Source organism: Macaca fascicularis, chromosome 12 (assembly GCF_037993035.2).
Source record: "Macaca fascicularis isolate 582-1 chromosome 12, T2T-MFA8v1.1".
NCBI lineage: Eukaryota > Metazoa > Chordata > Mammalia > Primates > Cercopithecidae > Macaca > Macaca fascicularis.
Window position 1 is genome coordinate 85,353,651 of NC_088386.1, and position 25,889 is coordinate 85,379,539.

At 37.3% G+C, this 25,889-nt stretch overlaps 1 protein-coding gene across 1 annotated transcript in view; it reads left to right on the forward strand.

Moving 5' to 3' along the window:
• The window catches only part of ANKAR (ankyrin and armadillo repeat containing), a 72,412-nt gene that overhangs the window by 30,925 nt on the left and 15,598 nt on the right, over positions 1 to 25,889 (forward strand). Inside the window, exons 8-16 of the mRNA XM_005573714.5 lie at positions 843 to 1,044; positions 2,746 to 2,954; positions 6,881 to 6,985; positions 15,132 to 15,373; positions 16,229 to 16,397; positions 23,002 to 23,243; positions 23,413 to 23,566; positions 23,802 to 23,963; positions 25,655 to 25,761. Of these exons, the coding sequence (XP_005573771.3) occupies positions 843 to 1,044; positions 2,746 to 2,954; positions 6,881 to 6,985; positions 15,132 to 15,373; positions 16,229 to 16,397; positions 23,002 to 23,243; positions 23,413 to 23,566; positions 23,802 to 23,963; positions 25,655 to 25,761 (1,592 nt within the window). The remainder of the gene's footprint in view (positions 1 to 842; positions 1,045 to 2,745; positions 2,955 to 6,880; positions 6,986 to 15,131; positions 15,374 to 16,228; positions 16,398 to 23,001; positions 23,244 to 23,412; positions 23,567 to 23,801; positions 23,964 to 25,654; positions 25,762 to 25,889) is intronic.

The following is a 25,889-nucleotide window of genomic DNA, read 5'->3' on the forward strand; positions in this document are numbered from 1 at the left end:
TTCTTTTTTTGAGATGGAGTCTCGCTCTGTTGCCTAGGCTGGAGTGCAATGGCATGATCTCTGCTCACTACAACCTCTGCCTCCCAGGCTCAAGCGATTCTCCTGCCTCAGCCTTCCAAGTAACTAGGACTAGAGGCATGCGCCACCATGCCCAGTTAAATTTTTTTTTTGTATTTTTAGTAGACCCCGGTTTCACCATGTTGGCCAGGCTGGTCTCAAACTCCTGACCTCAGGTGATCCACCCGCCTCAGCTTTCCAAAGTGCTGGGATTACAGGCAAGAGCCACCGCACCCGGCCCATTTTTGGGAATCTACCCAAATAATAAATATCTATGTGCACTGGAAAAAAATAAAAGAAAAATGCCCATTGGATTTAGTGACATAGAGGCCTTTGTGAACATATATATATATATATATATATGAATTTCAAAGGATCTTATCTTCAACTAAAAAACATGAGTAAAATGGAAAATAAACAAGAAATAATTTACCATAAGACTATTTTACACATTTACTTAAATTTTCAAATATTTAACATTTTATTTTATTCAAATATTTAATATTTTAAATGTTACTCATTCTTCTTTGCTTATAAAGAAATACAGATTTTAAAAAATTTTTGTTTTTTGTTTTTTGTTTCTAAGTATGGATTTTTAGCGGTCGGGATTTTTAATCCTGAGTTAAAGGAATATAGGGTTGTCTAAATGTTTTTTTAGTACTTACTTTGGAGATTTTATACCATACAATACTAAGCTCTGTGGATAGATATCAATAAGGCATTTAGGTTTTTTTTTTAGGAATGTTAGTGCTCTGATCACTGAAGTAATTGTCCATCCATTCTAGGTCCAACACCTCTACACCTTGCCGCACAGGCTTGCTCATTAGAAACAACAGTCTGTCTACTGTGTTCCAAAGCTGATTACACGCTTTCTGAAAAAAGAGGCTGGATGCCAATTCACTTTGCCGCTTTCTATGACAACGTTTGCATCGTTATTGCTCTCTGTAGGAAGGATCCTAGTTTGCTAGAAGCTGAGGCAACAGCTGAGTAAGTCATTAAGCATTTATATCAGGTTGAGGTTGATGTCTGGGCAATAATAAAAAAACAAGAAGAAAGAAAATTAAATAGAATATAAATTTCTGCTTTTCATGGTTTGCCGCACACACTGCCATTAAAAGGCGATAGGCATGGGTGATTTGAAAGGTATGTGAGGCTTACTTTGCTGTCCTTTCTACTCACTGTCTCCTTCTACCATTTATCATTAGAATTTCTAAAGACAAGAGCTTCTATTAACCTATGCATGTTTTCTGGAAGAATAAAGACTAATCCCTGGGGAGTTTTTCCTAACCTTGTTCCAGTAATATGGTTCTGCAGATTAATTTTTCATGTTAAATGCTTTGCTTAGTGCCCTGGAAGAAGCCTGAGACTAGGGAGGAGAGAGTTGCTCTAAACTGGATCCTACACAACCAGGAGGCAGCCCTAGGACTTCGGATCAAAGGGGACAGGCTTTGGATTACAGGAGAAATATTTAGTGATATCTGGAAGAGAAATACATTAAAAAGAATAAAATAACTTTGAAATTAAAAAATCCCAACACTCTTTTGTTTTACAGTTTAGCTGCGGATCAGCATTTAGGGTAAAGTTGTAACTTCTCCTAAAGGTACATTCTTGGCTAGAAATCTAAAGACCAGGTCATTACTTTGGATCTCTGAGCCTGATTTAGGCATAGGTTCATTCAGGTTTTTCTAGGTCTTCGAGTAACCTTTCCACTATTATTCAGTGGTTTAGGGCTAGTGTAACGGCTTGACAGTATAAGAGACATCAGCTTCCTCTTGTTGCTCTGAACATGTGGAAGCCACCAGAGGAAGCTGGTGTCCCTCAGATGGCAACTCCTGCTTTCACCATGATGTCTGGCCATGAGAAGAAAGAAGAGGCCAGGTGCGGTGGCTCATGCCTGTAATTCCAGCACTTTGGGAGGCCAAGGCAGGTAGATCACTTGAGGTCAGGAGTTTGAGTCCAGTCTGGGCAAAACCCCGTCTCTACTAAAAATACAAAAATTAACCGGGTATGGTGGTCCATGCCTGTAATCCTAGCTACTCTGGGGGCTGAGGCATGAGAATCACTTGAACCAGAGAGGCAGAGGCTGCAGTGAGCTGATGTCGCACCACTGCACTACAGCCTGGGCAACATAGTGAGACTCTATCTCAACAACAACAAAAAAGAAGCAGCAGCATCTGGGAAATGTAATATTGCACTGGATAGCCAAACAAAGTATTTTCACTATCTAAAAATCAGATAATGGGTTTTCGAGCAAAACTGTTAGTTTCTGCCACAATGAGGAAGCTGGGATTTGAAAACTGGACATGAAGCAATGGGTGTAATTAATTCCTGAGCCTCAGTTATATCATTTGTAAAATGGGCTGATGATATTTGCCTTGCTTTTTCCTTCACTTACAGAGTAGTTGTGAGGCTTAAATAGGACAGTGTATTGTAAGAACTTTGTGCATTATCATCCTCCAAACAAATTATAAGGCATGATAATTAAGTTGGGTGGGTAGGGAGCCATAGTAAGGATGGCATGGCAAGGGAGGCAAATCAATTCACATGTAGAATACAGAAGATGAGAATTCCTAAGAACAAAAGGTGGTGGTGTAAGTCAGACTGCCTCCAATTACAACTTGAATAGTTTTACAAAAAGTAAATTTGACACTCTATGTGTGTTTAATTGTTACGTTTCTTAATTTTTAGGAATCAGTGCACTCCACTGTTACTTGCTGCCACTTCAGGAGCACTGGACACTATTCAGTACCTGTTTTCTATCGGTGCTAACTGGAGAAAAACAGATACTAAAGGAAATAATATAATCCATTTATCAGTGTTAACCTTTCATACAGAGGTTCTCAAATATATAATAAAATTAAATATTCCTGAACTCCCAGTGTGGAAAACTTTGGTAGGTGAGTATAGAGTATAATCTCTTTATAAATACATGTTCTGATTATTATTCAGTTTAATTATTGATACTCTGAGAGAAAACAAAATAATACGTGCATTATATTTTAAATATTTAAAAATCATGAAATAAATGTTTTATTAAGACCAGAAATAAAAATACAAATAATAAAGAGCTGCATTTTTGTGTATGCAAACGTAGTTTTGTTTCCAAGTTAAAATCAAAGATCTGTGACCCAAACAGACTATATTTACACAATTATATTTATTTTTATTTTCCAACTTTTTCCAGAAGTTCGAACATCTTCTTCATAAAAAAAAAAAAAAGGAAAGAGGAAATTTTAAGTGAAAAATATTCCCTCCAACTTATTCCTTGCCTCCTAATTTTAGAGACAAATTTGGCAAAATCTTTTGTTATATTTTGACGAATGTTTTGTGAAAAATTCTGCTGGAGATTTTGTTTTCGTTTTTTTTTTTTTTTTTCAAATTTGCATTCAGTCTAGCCAAAATAAGGGTAAGGGTCACTAGGTCGATTATATGGACATATCTAATTTTACTCCCTTTCAAGACCCCCCCCCAAATTACATGGAGATTAAGCAATACTAATAATACCACCAGCAGCAGACAAGCATTCAAGGGAAAACAAGAAAGGATGCAACAGCAATAAAATATTGGAAGATGGAAACAGAAAGGCAAGACTTAGGACTTAGCCAGCCAGAGAAAATCATTCCAAGCCAACAGTGGGAAAGCTGAGAACCTCTTGGACTCACACCATAAATCCTCAAAAGGCTTGAGAACTGGCAGTGCCCGTTAGGAGTGCTCTCCTCAGAGCCTAACTAGGAAAGACCTAAAGATGCCAAGGCTAGAATTCTCCCTAAGAAATAGAAAGGAGAGGGACCCGGGAAACTGGGAACCTTACCCAAGCGTAAAGCATAGGGAATTTCAAGGAAGACAGCAAGGGGAAGTTCCAGAATGGAACTGTGCATCCAGTCTAGAGGAAAAAGATGGGAGGAATTATCAGTAGGTACAAGGAAAACTAAGCAGATGAAATACAGCAGTCTCCCCTTCTCAGCAGTTTTTCTTTCTATGGTTTCGGTTACCTGCAGTATAGGACAATAAGATATTTTGAGAGAGAGGGATAGAGCACATTCACATAACTTCTGTTATTGTATATTGTTGTAATCTATTGTTAGTTATTGTTAAGCTATTACTATGCCTACATACTTTATTATAGATATGTATGTTCAGACAGTCTGGTTTGACTTACAGTTTTTGACTTTATAATTGTGCAAAAGTGATAATCAGAAGAAATTGTACTTGCAGTCCTCATACAACCATTCTGTTTTTCACTTTTAGTACAGTATTCAATAAATTACATGAGTTATTAAACACTCTATTATAAAATGGGCTTTGTGTTAGATCATTTTGCCAAGTTGTAGGCTAATTTAAGTATTCCAAGCACATTTAAGTTAAGCTAGGCTAAAGTATGCTGTTTGGCAGATTAGGTTTATAAATGCTTTTCAATTTATAATATTTTCAACTTACAGTGGGTTTATCAGGACATAACTACATCATAAGTTGAGAAGCATCTGTCCGGGAAAAAACGTAGTATATACAGGGTTCAGTACTATCCTCAGTTTCAGGCATCCACTGGGGGTTTTGGAATGTATCCTCTGCAGATAAGGGGGGGACTATTGTAAAATAAGGAAATTATTAGGCCGAGGCAGGTGGATCACGAGGTCAAGAGATAGAGACCATCCTGGCCAACATGGTGAAAACCTGTCTCTGCTAAAAATACAAAAATTAGCTGGGTGTGGTGGCACGTGCCTGTAGTCCTAGCTCCTCGGGAGGCTGAGGCAGGAGAATCACTTGAACCTGGGAGGCAAAGGTTGCAGTGAACCGAGACTGTGCCACTACAGTCCATCCTAGTGATAGAGTGAGACTTTGTCTCAAAATAAATAAATAAATAAAATAAATAAATAAATAAAATAAGGAAATTATTACCTGTTTTAAAAAAAAGGAGACACAACCTTAGTACATTACAGTGTTCAGCTGTGAATAATAATTGTATAGACATCATGTAAACACTTAACATTGATTTAACTAAAAGCTATAAATATGGAGAAAGGGAAGAGGAAAGAGCAATGTTGAAAGAGGTAATTTCCTATTTTTCATAACATGAAGTCAATGAAGTCTAAATCAATGTAGCAAAACACAGCAATGTGTATAAATATGTAGAAATAAGGAGATCTATAAATCATAGAGGGTTATAGGGAAGAGTCTAAACCGATTGTATATGGAGTGATGAACACAGAAAAGTTGGGAGGGTGGGGCCAGGAACCACTAAGTTTTGTTATAGGCCATTTAGTAACATTTAACTCTGAATCATGCACATGCATCACTTTGATAAAAATAAAAAACTAAAGCCAAATAAGAGAAACGAATTGGAGAATGAGAACTGATTTTTTTCCAACAACTCATTTTAGGATAGGATAAAATATGTTTTTAAGATTTTCAACCCCATTCTACTGATTCAAGAAGTCTGGCTCAATACCTGATGTTAGAATTTACTAGGTACTGGGAACATATCCCAAATACTGGATATGAGCCCCAAGAGATATTGGAAAGTGTTTTCAATGCTTATTTGTGTGCATTTGTATCATTTCGTAGTCTTGTTAGGAGGAAGTGAGAGGATCATCCTGTTACTTTTACTAGACTAAATGATTGTAAAAACCTACCTTAATAGTAGGAAGCTCTGCCCCCTAACAGGAATGGCCTAAAAGCACATAAAAATTCACCAGGGCTGCTGCTTCCTACAGCCATTGTGGGGGAAGTCCTGACAATGACACAAACAGAACAAATAACAGTGAGCATCTGGCCACTGCTGTTTTGCCTTGGGCCCTGCAATAGCTCTCCCTCCTCACACTACCCATTTCCACTATGTGTAAAAGAAAAATCAGTTTATTAGAGGTCTCAGGATGAGTTCTTGGAGTAGAAGCTGAATTTTAAAAGAGAATGCCATGGAATGGTAGAGCCAAGCTAGATTTAGGACAGATTTGGTAATAGAGTGGCTGGCTAAAGATATGAGGAAAAGATTGTCTGTTTTTTCCTAGCACAATAGACATGTATATTTGTAATATCTTCTGTCTGTAGTACAAGTTCATCCAAGATTTTATTTAAAGTATCTTTTTTATACTCAGGAAATGTATAAAGCCTCATACCTAATTTAATGGATATTAAATTTTTATTGACAATACTGTGGATTACTTTGCTATTCTTGAAAACCCACATTCAAATTTTAACAACTAATTTTAGCCAAGAGAGATGTATTATTTTCCAAGGGAATTTGAAGTATGTGACCACCCAATCTAAGTCACTCAGACCAAAGATTAAAAATTTCCGCCAGGCATAGTAGCTCATGCCTGTAATCCTAGCACTTTGGGAGGCCAAGGCAAGTGGATTGCTTGAACCCAAGAGTTTGAGACCAGCCTGGGCCACATGGCAAAATGCTGTCTCTGCAAAAAATACAAAAATTAGCTGGATGTGGTGATGCACGCCTGTAGTCTCAGCTACTAGGGAGGCTGAGATGGTAGATCACCTGAGCCCAGGGAGATTCAGGCTGCAGTGAGCTGTGATCATGCCATTGCACTCCAGCCTGGGCAACAAACTGAGACCCCATCTGAAGAAAAGAAATTTCAGGATTTTTTCATTTACTATGTAGACTATAAACCTCAAAGATCATGGGCTGATGGAATTTGTCACTACTTCACAGGGAGCTGTGCACAGAGGGGAATTTAATGCATGCAGTTGGTGGTAATAGTGGTGACCTCAACCCTTGGTTTTACTTAGCTGGTACAAAAAACAGAATCAAGCATTTCATTGCCTCTTGTATAAATTACAGCTGTGTTTTTCTGTTGAACACTTTAAACAGAAATGTTACAGTCTGAAAGCTATAAACGAAGGATGATGGCTGTCATGTCTTTGGAAGTAATTTGCTTAGCAAATGATCAATACTGGAGATGTATTTTGGATGCAGGTGATGCAAACTCTATTAACTATCTTTTTTTAATGCTATTTTATGTAGAGCTATATTTTATTCATCAGTCATTTTTAAATATATTTTTGATTGTAAAGGAAAAATTTTAGTAGATTTTAGGTTTCTTTTGCTAAGATCACTTCATTTACCTGTCAGCCATATATTTTATTTTCCACATGGAAGCTGCACAGGATCAAAAAACTATATCAATTCTATTTGTCTAAAAGCTCAAAAAATTAAAAACTGATGTTAAGTATTAATTTAACTTTTAAATTACTTTACCACACTACTTTTATATTTACTTTCATTTAGAAATTATTCCTATTCTATACTTTGCACAATTTACTTTTGAAATTAAAAATAGCAGATTTAGTGTCAGGTCTGGTGTGTAACTAGCTCTGCATTTAGAACTTAAGATAATTGCTTAACATCTCTTAGTTTAGTTTACTCACTAATAAAATGGCTCTACTGGGGTCCATTCCAAGATGGCCAAATAGGAACAGCTGTGGTCTGTAGCTCCCAGCGTGACTGGCACAGAAGACAGGTGATTTCTGCATTTCCAACTGAGGTACCTGGTTCATTCCACCAGGACTGGTTGGACAGTGGGTGCCACCCATGGAGGGCGAGCCGAAGCTGGGCAGACATCGCCTTACCCGGGAAGCACAAGGGGTTGGGGGATTTCCGTTTCCTAGCCAAGGGAAGCTGTGACAGACTGTACCTGAAAAAATGGGGCACTCGCACCCAAATACTGTGCTTTTCCAACGATCTTAGCAAGCAGCACACCAGGAGATTATATCCCACGCCTGGGTCGGCAGGTCCCACACCCACGGAGCCTTGCTCACTGCTAGCACAGCAGTCTGAGATGGACCTGCAAGGCAGCAGTCTGGCAGGGGGAGGGGCATCCGCCATTGCTGAGGCTTTAGTAGGTAAACAAAGCAGCCGGGAAGCTCAAACTGGGTAGAGCCCACTGCAGCTCACCAAGGCCTGCTGCCTCTGTAGACCCCACCTCTGGGGGCAGGGCATAGCTAAACAAAAGGCAGCAGAAACTTCTGCAGACTTAAACGTCCCTGTCTGACAGCTCTGAAGAGAGCAGTGGTTCTCCCAGAATGGTGTTTGAGCTCTGAGAATGGACAGATTGCCACCCCAAGTGGGTCCCTGACCCCCTTGTAGCCTAACTGAGAGACACCTCCCGGTAGGGGCCGACTGACACCTCATACAGGCGAGTGCCCCTCAGGGACGAAGCTTCCAGAGGAATGATCAGGCGGCAATGTTTGCTGTTCTGCAGTTTTTGCTGTTCTGCAGCCATTGCTGGTGATATCCAGGCAAACAGGGTCTGGAGTGGACCTCCAGCAAACTCCAACAGACCTGCAGCTGAGGGACCTGACTGTTAGAAGGAAAACTAACAAACAGAAAGGAATAGCATCAACATCAACAAAAAGGACATCTACAGCAAAACCCCATCTATAGGTCACCAACATCAAAGACCAAAGGTAGATAAAACCACAAAGATGGGGAGAAACCAGAACAGAAAAGCTTAAAATTCTAAAAACCAGAGTGCCTCTTCCCCTGCAAATGATTACAGATCCTCACCAGCAATGGATCAGAGCTGGACAGAGAATGACTTTGATCAGTTGACAGAAGTAGGCTTCAGAATGTCGGTAATAACAAACTTCTCTGAGCTAAAGGAGGAGGTTCAAACCCATTGCAGGGAAGGTAAAAATCTTGAAAAAAGATTAAATGAATGGCTAACTGGAATAAACAGTGTAGAGAAGACCTTAAATGACCTGATGGAGCTGAAAACCATGGCACGAGAAATACATGACACATGCACAAGCTTCAATAACTGATTTGATCAAGGGGAAAAAAGGGCATCAGTGACTGAAGATCAAATTAATGAAATAAAGCAAGAAGAGAAGTTTAAAGAAAAAAGAGTGAAAAGAAACAAACAAAGTCTCCAAGAAATATGGGACTATGTGAAAAGACCAAATCTACGTCTGATTGGTGTACCTGAAAGTGAAGAGGAGAATGGAACCAAGTTGGAAAACACTCTTCAGGATATTATCCAGGAGAACTTCCCCAACTTAGCAAGGAAGGCCAACATTCAATTCAGGAAATACAGAGAACACCATAAAGAAACTCCTCGAAAAGACCAACCCCAAGACACATAATTGTCAGATTCACCAAGGTTGAAATGAAGGAAAAAATGTTAGGGGCAGCTACACAGAAAGGTCAGGTTACCCAGAAAGGGAAGACCATCAGACTAACAGCGGATCTTTCGGCAGAAACTCTACAAGCCAGAAGAAAGTGGGGGCCAATATTGAACATTCTTAAAGAAAAGAATTTTCAACCCAGAATTTCATATCCAGCCAAACTAAGCTTCATAAGTGAAGGAGGAATAAAATCCTTTACAGACAAGCAAATGCTGAGAGATTTTGTCACCACCAGGCCTGCCTTACAAGAGCTCCTGAAGGAAGTACTAAACATGGAAAGGAACGCCCAGTACCAGCCAATGCAAAAACATGCCAAATTGTGAAGACCATTGATGCTAGGAGGAAACTGCATCAACTAACAGGCAAAATAACCAGCTAACATCATAATGACAGGATAAAATTCACACATAACAATATTAACTTTAAATGTAAATGGGCTAAATGCCCCAATTAAAAGACAAAGACTGGCAAATTGGATCAAGAGTCAAGATCCATCCATGTGCTGTACTCAGGAGACTCATCTCATGTGCAGAGACACACATAGGCTCAAAATAAAGGGATGGAGGAAGATCTACCAAGCAAATGGAAAGCAAAATAAAGCAGGGGTTGCAATTCTAGTCTCTGATAAAACAGACTTTAAACCAACAAAGATCAAAAGAGACAAAGAAGGCCATTACATAATGGTAAAGGGATCAATTCAACAAGAAGAGCTAACTATTCTAAATATATATGCACCCGTATACAGGAGCAACCAGATTCATAAAACAAGTCCTTAGAGGCCTACAAAGAGACTTAGATTCCCACACAATAAATAATGGGAGAATTTAACACCACACTGTCAATATTAGACAGATCAACGAGATAGAAGGTTAACAAGGATATTGAGGACTTGAACTCAGCTCTGCACCAAGTGGACCTAATAGACATGTACAGAACTCTCCATCCCAAAGCAACAGAATATACATTCTTCTCAGCACCACACTGCACTTGTTCCAAAATTGACCACATAGTTGGAAGTAAAGCACTCCTTAGCAAATGTAAAAGAACAGAAATCACAACAAACTGTCTCTCAGACCACAGTGCAATCAAACTAGAACTCAGGATTAAGAAACTCACTCAAAACCACACAACTACATGGAAACTGACCAACCTGCTCCTGAGTGACTACTGGGTAAATAACAAAATGAAGGCAGAAATAAAGATGTTCTTTGAAACCAATGAGAACAAAGACACAATGTACCAGAATCTCTGGGACAGATTTAAAGCAGTGTGTAGAGGGAAATTTATAGCACTAAATGCCCACAAGAGAAAGCAGGAATAAAAAAAAAAAAAAGAGAGAGAAAGCAGGAATTGGTCGGGCGCGGTGGCTCACGCCTGTAATTCCAGCACTTTGGGAGGCTGAGGTGGGCAGATTGCAACCATCCTGGCTAACATGGTGAAATCCCATCTCTACTAAAAATACAAAAAAAATTAGCCAGACTTGGTGGTGGGCACCTGTAATCCCAGTACTTGGGAGGCTGAGACAGGACAATGGCGTGAACCCCAGAGGTGGTGCTTGCAGTGAGCCGAGAACGCACCACTGCACTCCAGCCTGGGCTACAGAACGAGACTCCATCTCAAAAAAAAAAAAAAAAAAAAAAAAAAGAGAAAGCAGGAACGATCTAAAATCGACACCTAACATCACAATTAAAAGAACTAGAGGAGCAAGAGCAAATAAATTCAAAAGCTAGCACAAGGCAAGAAATAACGAAGATCAGAGCAGAACTGAAGGAGATAGAGATACCAAAAACCTTTCAAAAATTCAGTGAATCCAAGGAACTTGTTTGTTGAAAAGATCAACAAATCTGATAGACCACTAGCAAGACTAGTAAAGAAGAAAAGAGAGAAGAATCACATAGGCGCAATAAAAAATGATAAAGGGGATATCACCACCAACCCCACAGAAATACAGACTACCATCAGAGAATACTATAAACACCTCTACACAAATAAACTAGAAAATCTAGAAGAAATGGATAAATTCCTGGACACATACACCCTCCCAAGACTAAACCAGAAATAAGTTGAATCTCTGAATAGACCAATAACAGGCTCTGAAATTGAGGCAATAATTAATAGCCTACCAACCAAAAAAAGTCAAGGACCAGACGATTCATAGCCGAATTCTACCAGAGATACAAAGAGGAGCTGGTACCATTCCTTTGAAACTATTCCAATCAACAGAAAAAGAGAATCCTCCCTAACTCATTTTATGAAGCCAGCATCATCCTGATACCAAAGCCTGGCAGAGATGCAACCGAAAAAGATAATTTTAGATCACTATCCCTGATGAACATCAATGCGAAAATCCTCAGTAAAATACTGGCAAACCGAATCCAGCAGCACATCAAAAAGCTTATCCACCATGATCAAGTCGGCTTCATCCCTGGGATGTAAGGCTGGTTCAACATCTATATATCAATAAATGTAATCCATCACATAAACAGAACCAATGACAAAAACTACGTGATTATGTCAATAGATGCAGAAAAGGCCTTTGACAAAATTCAACAGCCCTTCATGCTAAAAACTCTCAATAAACTAGGTATTGATGAAATGTATCTCAAAATAATAAGAGCTATTTACGACAAACCCACAACCAATATCATACTGAATTGGCAAAAACTGGAAGCATTCCCATTGAAAACTGGCACAAGACAGGAATGCCCCCTCTCACCACTATTCAACATAGTGTTGGAAGTTCTGGCCAGGGCAATCAGGCAAGAGAAACAAATAAAGGATATTCAATTAGGAAAAGAGGAAGTCGAATTGTCCCTGTTTGCAGATGACATGACTGTAGATTTAGAAAACCCCATTATCTCAGCCCAAAATCTCCTTAAGCTGATAATCAACTTTAGCAAAGTCTCAGGATACAAAATCAATGTGCAAAAATCACAAGCATTCCTGCACATCAATAACAGACAGAGAGCCAAATCATGAGTGAACTCCCATTCACAATTGCTACAAAGAGAATAAAATACCTAGGAAACCAATTTACAAGGGATGTGAAGGACCTCTTTAAGGAGAACTTCAAACCACTGCTCAATGAAATAAAAGAGGACACAAACAAATGGAAGAACATTCCATGCTCATGGATAGGAAATCCATGATTTCCTGAAATATTGTGAAAATGGCCATTATTGCCCAAGGTAATTTATAGATTCAATGCCATCCCCATCAAGCTACTGATGACTTTCTTCACAGAATTGGAAAAAAACGACTTTAAAGTTCATATGGAACCAAAAAAGAGCCTGCATTGCCAAGACAATCCTAAGCAAAAAGAACAAAGCTGGAGGCATCACACTACCTGACTTCAAACTATACTACAAAGCTACAGTAACCAAAACAGCAGGATACTGTTACCAAAACAGAGGTATAGACCAATGGAACAGAACGGAGGCCTCAGAAATATCACCACACATCTACAACCATCTGATCTTTGACAAACCTGACAAAAACAGGAAATGGGGAAAGGATTCCCTATTTAATAAATGGTGCTGGGAAAACTGGCTAGCCATATGTAGAAACCTGAAACTGGATCCCTTCCTTACAGCTTATACAAAAATTAATTCAAGATGGATTAAAGACTTAAATGTTAGACCTAAAACCATAAAAATCCTTGATGAAAACCTAGGCAATGCCATTCAGGACATAGGCATGGACAAGGACTTCATGACTAACACACTAAAAGCAATGGCAACAAAAGCCAGAATAGACAAATGGGATCTAATTAAACTAAAGAACTTCTGCACAGCAAAAGAAACTACCATCAGATTGAACAGGCAACCTACAGAATGGGAGAAAATTTTTGCAATCTACCCATCTGACAAAGGGCTAATATCCAGAATCTACAGAGAATGTAAACAAATTTGTAAGGAAAAAAAAAAAAACAGCCCTATCAAAAAGTGGGCAACGGATATGAACAGACACTTCTTAAAGAAGATATTTATGCAGCTAACAGACACATGAAAAAATGCTCATCAACACTGGTCATCAGAGAAATGCAAATCAAAACCACAATGAGATACCATCTCACATCTGTTAGAATGGCAATCATTAAAAAGTCAGGAAACAACAGATGCTGGAGAGGATGTGGAGAAATAGTAACGCTTTTACACTATTGGTTGAAATGTAAACTAGTTCAACCATTGTGGAATACAGTGTGGCATTTCCTCAAGGATCTAGAACTAGAAATACCATTTGACCCAGCAATTCCATTACTGGGTATATACCCAAAGCATTATAAATCATGCTACTATAAAGACACATGCACGCGTATGTTTTTGCAGCACTATTCACAGTAGCAAAGACTTGGAATCAACCCAAATGTCCATCAGTGATAGACTGGATTAAGAAAATGTGGCACATATACACCATGGAATATTATGCAGCCATAAAAAAGGATGAGTTCATGTCCTTTGCAGGGACATGGATGAAACTGGAAACCATCATTCTGAGCAAACTATCACAAGGACAGGAAACCAAACACCGCATGTTCTCACTCATAGGTGGGAATTGAACAATGAGAACAGTTGGACACAGGGTGGGAAACATCACACACCAGGGCCTGTCGAGGGATGGGGGTCAGGGGGAGGGACAGCATTAGGGGAAATACCTAGCATACATGAGGAGTTAATGGGTGCAGCAAACAAACATAGCACATGTGTACCTATGTAACAAGCCTGCACGTTGTGCACATGTATCCTAGAACTTAAAGTATAATAATAAAAAAAAAAATGGCTCTACCCCATAGGATTGTTTTGAGAATAGCTCTGTCCAGAATAGCTTTCTGAAATGTTGAAAATGTTCGGCTGGGCATGGTGGCCCGTGCCTGTAATCCCAGCACTTTGGGATGCCAAGGCAGGAGGATAGCTTGAGCCCAGGAGTTTGAGACCAGTCTGGGCAACATAGTAAGACCCTTTGTCTTTATATCTATATCTCCATCTATCTATCTATCTATCTATCTATCTATCTATCTATCTATCTATCTATCTATCTGTCTATCTACACACACACACACAAAGAAAATGTTCTATTTGAAAATGTCCAATATGGTAGCCACTACCGTAATGTGGTTATTGAACGCACGTGAGATGCTCCATAAATATTAAACGAATAAATTAAAATTTGATTTATCACCGATAGTCCCCTAATATGTTCCTGAAAATCTGTACAAAAAGCTCTATATCCAAAAGGTGAACTATAGACTTAAAGAAGTGACGAGGGATGTTTCATTTCAGGTAGCTAAATAAATATGGTCTTTATTATATCTATTATATTTTCTATCATTTTGTGTGTGTCCTATAAGGTGCTTTCTGCTTATCATTGAATTGATGTAAGTATAACAGGCATCAAACTGAAGCCAGATTTTCTATTTTCACCATGCCCAATGATTTCTATCTTTGAGCCAATTGTAATTAATGAGACTAATGTTGCATTTTACTAGATTCAGCACTTTTTGTTTTTCACATGCTGGTATAAAATAAGGATAAAATATAATAAAATGCTCAAATACTTGCATAAGCAGTGCCATACAAAGTTGATGCAATAACCAAAACTGAACTGTACCATGTGGTAGCACAAAGAATTTATTTATCAATAATCTTAAGCCAGAATTCAGTGTTTCAATGGTGGCTTAAGGTTACTAACATAAAATGCATGATCACGCTCTGTGAAAATCAAATGTATGAACAATGAGAGCTGCCCATACCAAAGACAAGATGGAAGGTTTCTTCATATAGTTTCAAATGATAATTTTATAAATATTTTATACGATTATTTCATAATTATTTATATTATAATGCCCATAAATATTATTTAAATATTGCCATGATAAATTGACTAAAATGGTTACCAATAATTCAAGCTTTTTTATTTTTTTGCTCTTTTCATTACAGGCACCATTCCTGCCTTAATCAATCTATTAAAAAGTTCCAAAATAAAACTGCAGTGCAAAACTGTTGGGTTACTGAGTAATATCTCAACCCACAAAAGAGCAGTGCGTGCTTTGGTAGAAGCGGGAGGCATTCCATCTCTAATCAACCTACTGGTTTGTGATGAGCCTGAAGTACACTCTCGCTGTGCTGTCATTCTATATGATATTGCTCAATGTGAAAACAAGGATGTTATTGCCAAATATGTAAGTTTTTTTCATAGACCGTTATTTTTGACTGACAATAACTCCGTCATATAGAAGTTACAAAAATAGAAACCCACTTTGCTATTCAATGACAAAACTCCCAGAAATACTGGCATGGATGATTCTTCTCAGGGAAGAATACAGCAGGGAAGAGGGAGCGAGAGGGCGTGCCTGATGAAAAATGCTCCACTGAAAAGTTGGCATTTGAGTACAGTCCAGAAGTAGAAGAGGGAGTATTTTCTTAAGTCAGTATATGTCGATTGCTTCTTGCTGTTTACCAATTACCAGTGCAGTGTCTACAATGGCAAATATTTCCTAATGGGGCAATATATTCAATTAATCTTAATTACTTCACTTAGATAGCTGTATTAACTGTCACATAATGTATCTTACCAGTAGACACATTTGTTTGTGGCACTCATTCTCTCCTAAATAGTTATTTACAGCAAGAAAGATTACAAACTTGTGTTTCTTTTTCTTTCTTTCTTTTTTTTTTTATTTTTTTTGAGACAGTATTCTCTGTCACTAGGCTAGGGTGCAATAGTACAATCTTGGCTCACTGCAACCTCCGCCTCCCAGGTTCAAGCAATTCTCCTGCCTCAGCCTCTCAAGTAGCTGGAACTACAGGCATGCACCACCACGCCCGGCTAATTTTTGTATTTTTAGTAGAGACTGGGTTTCACCATGTTGGCCAGGATGGTCTTGATCTCTTGACCTCGTGATCCGCCTGCCTCGGCCTTCCAAAGTTCTAGGATTACAGGTGTGAGCCACCACGTCCAGCCAACTTGTATTTCTAAATAAAGATTACATTTATCTTAAACTAATTCAAATGTAATATTTTTTGTTTATTTTTAGAATGGAATCCCAAGTCTGATAAATCTATTGAACTTAAACATAGAAAATGTGCTAGTAAATGTAATGAACTGCATACGAGTATTATGTATAGGAAATGAAAACAACCAAAGAGCTGTCAGAGAACATAAAGGCCTCCCGTATCTTATCAGATTTCTGAGTTCTGATTCAGGTGAGCTTCTATCTCTGTATTATTTTATAATGACCAGATATATTAAGTGAAGCAAACATGGGGTTTGACTTGTCCTATATGAATAGATGTCTTGAATCTGTCTTTGAATAGATCTAAACATGTGTAATATAACCTTAATATCTAAAACACAATTTTTTTTTCCTAACTGCTAAACTATGTAGATAACAGTTAAATTAATTTAATTTAATTTAATTTTATTTTATTTTATTTTTCTCAAGATGGAGTCTTGCTCTGTTGCCTAGGCTGGAGTGCAGTGATCTCAGCTCACTGCAACATCTGCCTCCCGGGTTCAAGCAATCCTTCTGTCTCAGCCTCCTGAGTAGCTGGGATTACAGGCATGCATCACCACGCCCGGCTAATTTTTGTATTTTTAGTAGAGACAGGGTTTCACCAGTTGGCCAGGCTGGTCTCAAACTCCTGACCTTGTGATCTGCCCGACTCAGCCCCCCAAAGTGCTGGGATTACAGGTGTGAACCACCATGCCCGGCAGAAAACAGTTAAATTTAAACTGCTGGGCTTATAAAAATAATTGACTGTCAGAGGCATATTCTTTTAAAAAGTTTAATTAGACATGTTTACAATGGAAATACTGGCATGGATGATTTTAAAAATACATACAATATGACTAGGAGAGTATTTGCTACCTTGGGTGAATAGTACACATATTGATCATGGGTAGCTATTTTGCAAGTGACAACAAGGGTTTCAGATTTGTTAGATATTTGATGTCAAAATTCAAGGTTATCGGGAAGCATTAGGCCAATTATCAGTTCCTAAAGTGCATCTCAGTACCAAGAACATCAAAAGCCATGAGGCAGTTTCTGCAGCTACTGCAAATGGTCTCCTGGGTTCTGTAAGAATAATCTCATTCCAGTCAGCACATGTAACAGTGTAAGCTCCAAATATATGGTTTTCCCCAAATTTGGGGGAAGAGAAAATTGAGAAGAACTTGCCCTTTTTCTTCCTGCTCAGTATATCATTTGGCTTCCTCTTCCAGTTAACCAGGAATAAATACAAAATAAATATATTGGTTAAATGTAAGTTAAGATTTAAGAATAAGGGGAATGTAGAAGTGATCTTTCCTTTACTTTAAAACTTCAAATTTAAGCAAGTGTCATCTTCTAATAACTTCTATCGCGTGGTGACATCATTTGAAAGCCCTCTCCTTTCATAACAAATTCCTTATGATCTCTCTGTTCATGTGTTCTTCCATCGTTTACTATGCTCTACTTTATCCTTTAAGAATAGCATTAGAGGTCAGGTGCGGTGGCTCACACCTATGATCCCAGCACTTTGGGAGGCTGAGGCAGATCACTGAGGTCAGGAGTTCGAGACCAGCCTGGCCAACATGGTGAAACCCTATCTCTACTAAAATACAAAAATTAGCTGGGCATGGTGGTACACGCCTGTAATCCCAGCTACTCGGGAGGCTGAGGCAGGAGAATTGCTTGAATTCAGGAGGCGGAGGTTGCAGTGAGCTGAGATTGCACCACTGCACTCCAGCCTGGGCAACAGAGTGAGACTCCATCTCAAAAAAAAAAAAAAAGGAAAAAAGAATAACATTAAAGAGGGTCAGCTTTTATGTATATTTTAAATCTATAATTTTTACTCATTTATAGTCATTCTTTATCTCTTTTTTTGTGTTTTATCTAACTAATTAAAATTTAAATATAGGGACTAGATCTTCTCTTCCTGTTTTCCTTTTCTCAATCCCAGATGCTGTAACAAAGTACAAATTGTAGCAGCAATTTGAATAAATAAATAACAAATGAGTTCATTCATGAAAGAAAACTATGGTATGAAATACATTATTGAAATAAAAGTATTTTTTCCAACACCATAATCTACATTATCTGCTCACTCCAACGAAGATAATTTAAAATAAATTTTAATTATTTTTTTCTTTTTAGGTAAGCCCCCCTATATAACTTTAGTGCTTTAGCAAATAGTCCTCTTGGATGTTAGCTGGGTTGTTAAGGTATAGGAGATCAAAAAGGCATATTATTAATTCCAGTGTCTTCTTTACCATGTGAGCTACTCTAAGATTTCATGTATTAAAATGGTCCCAAAGTAGATTCACATATAGTTTCTTGAAAAGATAGATTTGTTAACATCTCCTTAGTCTGAGTCTCTATGTCCAGAGCAAGCCTACCCTTGCTAAATTTGGTTTGTTTTAGGCCTTTCCTTCACCCATTTAGCTGCTTGTATTCACATTCTTATATACATATATTCATGTATACATGCTTTCATTCCTACAATGCTTCTGATTTCATATGGCACCCAACTTTCCTGTTCTGTGTTAGTAACAAAAGCTTATGACACCGCCACAGAAACTCAAATATGTAACAAAAGCATACAGAATTTTCTCAGTTTCAAACTGAGAAAAACTTAAAAGATCACCTCATTTTTTTCTTGAAATGATTAGTCACATATTTCTGCAGAAATTGATTTTCTCCAGACCCTTTGTGATGTTATACAATATGTAGTATTATATACTCCTAACATTCTAAAATCTGAAAACTTTGGAATTATGACCCCAAAAGTTGTAGATAAAGTCTGCCTTCACCATTAGTCCTCCTTTACCCAACTCTTAAAGTTGGAGTTCCTTAAGCTTCCATTCTTGTCATGCTGCTGCTTTCACCCAGCATACCCTTCTTTAACTCTTATTCACTCCAAAGGAACTCTACTAGGTTTACAATCTATTCTTCCCAGTTCTTTATCCACATCCCTGACGTCTTCCCTGAGCTTTAGAGCTACTTTGGATTACTGAATAGCTTAGTAAAGATACTTCCATTCCTTTCAGAATTTGGGTCCAAATGAGAAACAGACAGGAATCAAATAGAGATCCAAACTTCAGCCTTATTGTTGGAAAGCTTGCTTTGAGAAAACAACAAAAAGTGCCAAAAAGAACCTAAACCATGCATTTGCAATGACTCATTCTTCAAACTAAAAAAATTATGTAACTCACTATTCTTCTCATGGGGAAGAATGAGTAAGGGGTAAACTTTTATTCTTAATATTTCTGAGTTGGCCATGGGTGGAGGAATTTCTACTTTTTGTACTGATGCAGGAATATTGGGTAAGGGAAAGAATGGTTTCCCCTATACTCTCTTAATTTTATTAATCTTTCAGGGTTAACATTCCAAGTGTTACTTGAGTGATCTAATTAAAATGTAAAGTTGATCATATCTTCTTCTTTAAATTACTCAGTGACTGTCACCTAGAACATGGTCCACATTTCCAGCATGGCCTATAAGCCCTTTTTACTTTCCTACTTCAAGAGGAAGTGACCCTGTCACTCCCTTTTTCTCTGATATGACTCTCAAGTAATATTTAACTTACTGCTTTATTCTTTACTCTGGTCTTTTCTTTTGTACCACAAGGTCAAGGACCTTGTTTTGTTGGTTCACCATTGTTTCCCTAGTGCCTGGGACAGTGTCTAGCACATAGCTATTCAATAAATATGCACTAAATAAATGATTAGATGATTAAATGAAGAAAATACTCACAATAAAAATAGTTAATGTGTTTGACATAAATTGATATAAAGTGGGTGTAGAAGTTGGTATGAACAATAAGGCCTTAATAGAGAGATAATTAACCTTGATAGTATATGAAAAAACAAATGCTGGATTATAGAGCATCTAAAGGATATTGGTAGCTACATGAATGTACAAACACTTTTCTATCTAGTTTTGCTTTTGGAAATATATTGATATTCTACATAATCAAAAAATTAAATGTACAAGGCTGGGGGAAATGAAAACTGAAAGAAATAAACAAATTATATAACTAGATTTAAAAAGAAAAAATGAATACAAATAATTTTAAACACAGTACATTATATACCCTCTTTCTAAGGGTAAACACAAAACAAACTACACACAGATTTTGAGTTCTTTTTAGTGAGCTTGTATGTCACAGTGATATGGGTAGAACAATTCTGAACCCACATGATAAGTACTGTAGGACTGAAGAAATGAATAAATGTGTTGATATTATTGGGTTCTTACTATGCAAAGAAATGTGCAGAATGTAGGAAAGCAATAAAGAACCCTCTGGGGTTGGATTGGAATCAGAAATGTATGTGTGTATGTATCAGTGTGTGTGTATACACATATACATATATATGTATACATATTATATATGTGAATTTATACACACACACACATATATATACATATACATATATATATATGATCCAGAAGCAATGATATTCCAGTAGCAGTGAGCATACCGAGCACCCAAATCTTGGTTTCTAAATATCATCCCTTATTAAAAGGAACCAGAGCTTCTTGGAGAAATAGTTGATTCCAGGGCAGGGGCAGAGAAGGTATATGGTGAGTCAAGAACATCATCATATGGTGACAAAGTAATAAAATCCTTTTTTTACGGAAAAAAAAAAAAAAAAAAAAAAAGGAGGCATATCTATAGGACACAAGGACAACCTGAAGGGGCTCCCACTGGCCAAATCTTAGACAATTTGAGTAACAACATAAATAAGAAAATACACCAGGCAGAATGGCCCATGCCTATAATCCCAGCACTTTGCGGGACCAAGACGGACAGATAGCTTGAGCTCATGAGTTCAACACCAGCCTGGGCAACATGGCAAAACCTCATCTCTACTAAAAATGCAAAAATCAGCTGGGTGTGGTGGCACACGCCTGTATTCCCAGCTACTTGGGAGGCTGAGGTGGGAGGATTGCTTGAGCCTGGGAGGCAGAGGTTGCAGTGAGCTGAGTTTGTGTCACTGAATTCCAGCCTGGGTGACAGAGTGAGACCTTTTCTCAAAAATAAATAAATTAAATTAAATTAAATTAATGGATTATAACTCATTGAATAAAATAGGAGCCTGTGCCCTCATCTTGATAAAAATTGGATAAACAAGGAAGCAAATAAATAGAGAATAGGGTAGGGCTCTTCCTTATAGCAGAATGTCAACTGACAAATGTGAAGGAGTGGTAGATTTGGAAAATTAGTATTTTGCAAACAGCATAGTAAAGATTGGTTCAGGCAAAAATTATAAATGGTTGCTAAATCTTGGGGACAAATTTTGATATTTACAAGTGTTTTGCTCCTTATTAGTTGCAAGAGGGAAAATAGCAACTATATAGTAGAGAAACTGGATAATCAAAATTAACATCACCATCGAGGAATAGATGGACATTATATAACTCCACAGAGGATATCCCTATAACATAATGTCACTTTTTTTTGAAATGAGGTTGCTATGTTGCCCGGGCTGATCTTGAACCCCTGGGTTCAAGCAGTCCTCCCACCTTAGCCTCCTGTGTAGCCGGGATTACAGGCATGCACCACTGCACCCAAGCCATAATGTCACTTTAAAAATATTCTGGATGGAGGTGCATATCTTGAGTCATGAGGAAACATCAAAGAAACCCAAATTGAGGAAAATTCTCTAAACTAAATGGCCTATTTTCATTAAAAATGTCTATCTCATAAGAGACCAAAAAACCCCTGAGAAAAGGTTCCAGATAATAGAACACTAAAGAGACATAACTAAGTGCAATACATGGTCCTGGTCTGGATCCTGTACTGGAAGAAAGTAAATGTGATAAAGGACATTACTAGGACGGTCAACATAATATGATTAAAGTATTGCATCTACTAATTGCCTTGTAGTTACATAAAAAGATAGGCTTGTTTTTAGTAAATACACACTAGAATATTAAAGAGATAAAAGGCCATGATGTATGCATACAACATACCCTCAAATTTAGAAAAGCAGATTATATAGATAAATGGATAGAAAAACCAATATGGCAATATATTAAAAATTTATAAATCCAGGTAAAGGTATACAGGAATTCTCTGATTTATTCTTACAACTTTTCTATACGTTAAAAAAATGCAACTTGTTAAAATATAGGAAAATGTTTAGACTCACCAATACCAAAAGTACAAAACAAGTTGAGGCAGCATTTTTATCTATCAAATTTGAGCAAAGTTGATGTATTTATTTTTAGTGATAACACCCATACTCAAACACAGTAACATTGATACTTTTGAACTCTGATTATGGAAGGCTAAGATGCTGTTATCATTTTTGATAAGCAGTTTACTGAAATGTACTGAGTTATTCCAGTAATTCCTCTACAAAAAACACAAAAATTAGCCGGGCATGGTGGTGCACACCTATAGTCCCAGCTACTCAGGAGGCTGAGGTGGGAGGATGATGGAGGTTGTAGTGAGCTGAGATCACACACACCACTGTCCTCCAGCCTGGGTGATAGAGCCAAACCTTGTCTCAAAAAGAGTGGTGGGGAGGGAATGTTTTAATTGTAAGTAAAAATGCAGGTTATTGTTTTAAAATACAACTATATCAAATACATCTATAACTATCTAAATCTATCTTCGTAAGAAATAGTACATGAGATTATGCCAAATGATTGATTGTGTTTAGATGGTAAATCTACCCAGTTTTATTTATTTCTACTTTATTTTCTCTAAGCTTTTTTACAAATTTGATTTTATAATATGGGAAACTAATGATATGCTGCACTTTGATATTCTTATTTTTCATAAGGTTTATTTAACTTGTTCTTAAATTCATTTAAAGATGTGTTGAAGGCTGTATCTTCTGCTGCAATTGCTGAGGTTGGGCGTGACAATAAGGAAATTCAGGATGCTATAGCTATGGAGGGAGCGATTCCTCCTCTGGTGGCTCTTTTTAAAGGGAAACAAATTAGTGTCCAAATGAAAGGTGCAATGGCTGTGGAATCACTTGCAAGTCACAACCCTCTTATACAGAAAGCATTTCTGGAAAAATCGTTAACCAAATATCTTTTAAAACTCCTAAAGGTAGGAATTTTATGATTCCTGGTCATTTTTCTTAGATGATGTATTCTATTTTGAATTGTTAAGTGAATAGAAAAACTAAACCAATTCTAGAATAAACATTTTATAAAATACACATCCCTAAAGTGTTCAATAAATATTCACTGAATTAATGAAATATTTTTTAAAATAGGCATTTCAAATAGATGTTAAGGAACAAGGAGCCGTTGCACTTTGGGCCTTGGCAGGACAAACACTAAAACAACAAAAATATATGGCAGAACAGATTGGATACAGCTTTATAATTAATATGCTTTTGTCACCATCAGCTAAAATGCAGTATGTTGGTAAGTTATTTTTCCTTATTTTTATTTTTTAGAGACAGGATCCTGCTCTGTTGCACAGCCTGGCGTGCAGTGGCACAATTATAGCTCACTGCAGCCTCAAACCCCTGGGCTCAAGTGATCCTCCTGCCTCAGCCTCCCAAGTAGCTGGGATTACAAGTGTGAGCCACTGTGTCCTCTGCGTAATGTAGAACAGGGCACTGGAGTATCATACATGTATCTTGCTTTTCTTTATCAGGAGGTGAAGCTGTCATAGCTCTGAGTAAGGACAGCAGGATGCATCAAAATCAAATATGTGAAGGGAATGGAATTGCACCATTGGTTCGCTTACTAAGAATTAGTACGATTGCTGAAGGCACACTTCTCAGTGTCATCAGAGCAGTGGGATCCGTTTGTATTGGTTTGTAAACTTATTCTCAATTTCTTAAATATCTGTAAGAACAAGAACAGATTGGGCAGAGAAATGGAAGTTAATCTCTCTTCCTCTCTATCCCCACTGTTTGAGCCCTAAATGGTATTTAATGTATAAAAGATTATTATAACTTTTTAAATTTGTGTAAGAACTTGGTCACTACAAGTGGTGTAATTAAGAATTTTTTATCAGTCTTGCTCTTGAACAATGGCTAGAGAGGAAAATTAGGACAATAAGCCTTGGTTATTTTGACTGAAAGCAATCTCTTTTTTAAGTTTAAGAGAAAAATAGTTCTTTTGAATCTCAAGAACTATATGTTTTTGAAGATATAGAAGAGTTTCTAATGCTGAGGCACATTCTTGAATGTCTCTGTAATGATCATTTGTTTATATAACATAGAATTCATTGCAAAGGAATTGACATTTTGGGGTTCCTGAGAAAATGTGGAACTGTCAGTTGTGACCCACCAAAAGTTAAAATTTGGGTTCTTGCTGACCTTAATGAATGCAGGATGCTGACTGTAGACTGCTTCTTGCAAACAAGAGGAAAAATCTTTATTTCTAGATCACTGAATTTCCTCAAAATTAGTCCAGCTGAATGAAGTATAATAGGAATTGATTCTCACATTTTTTTCGCTTTGCTTGCCAAAAGTTTCTTGCAGAAACTCATTCACAATTCCAAGATAATCAGCCAGAGAAGATGTTTCTTTTTTTGGCCAGAGACTCTGACATAGTTATTTCTAAAGTTCTAGTAAATGATAACATATATGCAAGGTTGCCTGATATACATACACACACACATTATCAAATTTCTTCTCATTAGTTCATTTCAAAGCTGTCCACATCAGCTGTGTGTGTGTGTGTGTGTGTGTGTGTGTGTGTGTGTGTGTGGTGGGGGTGGGGGGGCTTGTGGGGACAAAGGTGTTCTTTTTTCCTTCAGGCTTCCCTAGATACAATAGGTCGGTGACTTCTCTTCATTGTTCACTGAGAGGCTCAATCTTATATTTAACCCATTTATTTAGAGTTAACCCATTTATATAAACCCACTGTGTATTTATTGTGACATTTAATATTGGCAAAAGAACAGAATTAAAATTCTTTGTCCATGTTCACTAGAAAGAAATGAGTTTCTCAACAGGAAATTGCAAGGAGTGGGGAAAGAGAGAGAGAGAGAGAGAGAGAGTCGAGTTTCTCTGGTGAGATTAGACCCGCAATTTAAAGTAGTATGTTATAAAGAGACATAGTAAGATTATCTTGTTAGCGTGTATAATTTAAGAAACCTAGAAATTTTAACTTGGTGATTTACTCTAGTCATTTTTGTAGAAGTAAACTTTTTATAGAAAACAATATTACTATGAACTTAAGTACATCACACATAGTATTTCTTCAATAAATGATAGCTATTATTATTCCTTGATAGTATAACATTTCTAATTTCCTTTGTTTTGTGACTTTTAGGAAGCCATTCACAATTCTAATAAGCTCTCCGTGTTTATTCACTTTGTCTTTTAAAAAATTAATTCAGGACTATTAAAATAGTGCCAATATAGCATACCCTTTTGTAATTTACTAACTGTATTACCTTAGAACACTTTGTCAACCAAAAATATCAAGCTATGTTTGACTTTACCATTTATAAGATGGAAAAAAAAATTACCTCATTGGCATGGACTCTTACAGGTGTAGCCCACACAAGCAATCCTGTCAGTCAACAGTTTGTTGTAGATGAAAATGCCTTTCCAGTACTTATCCAACTACTAAGAAATCATCCTTCTCCTAACATTAAGGTATATATAAAGGTTTACATTGTTTTCTGATATGGTAAAAATTAACAGAAATATAATTTTAAGAAAATTTTGTGTCTTTATTCAAGTTCATAAACATAAAAATATTTTATCTTTTAAACTAAATCCTA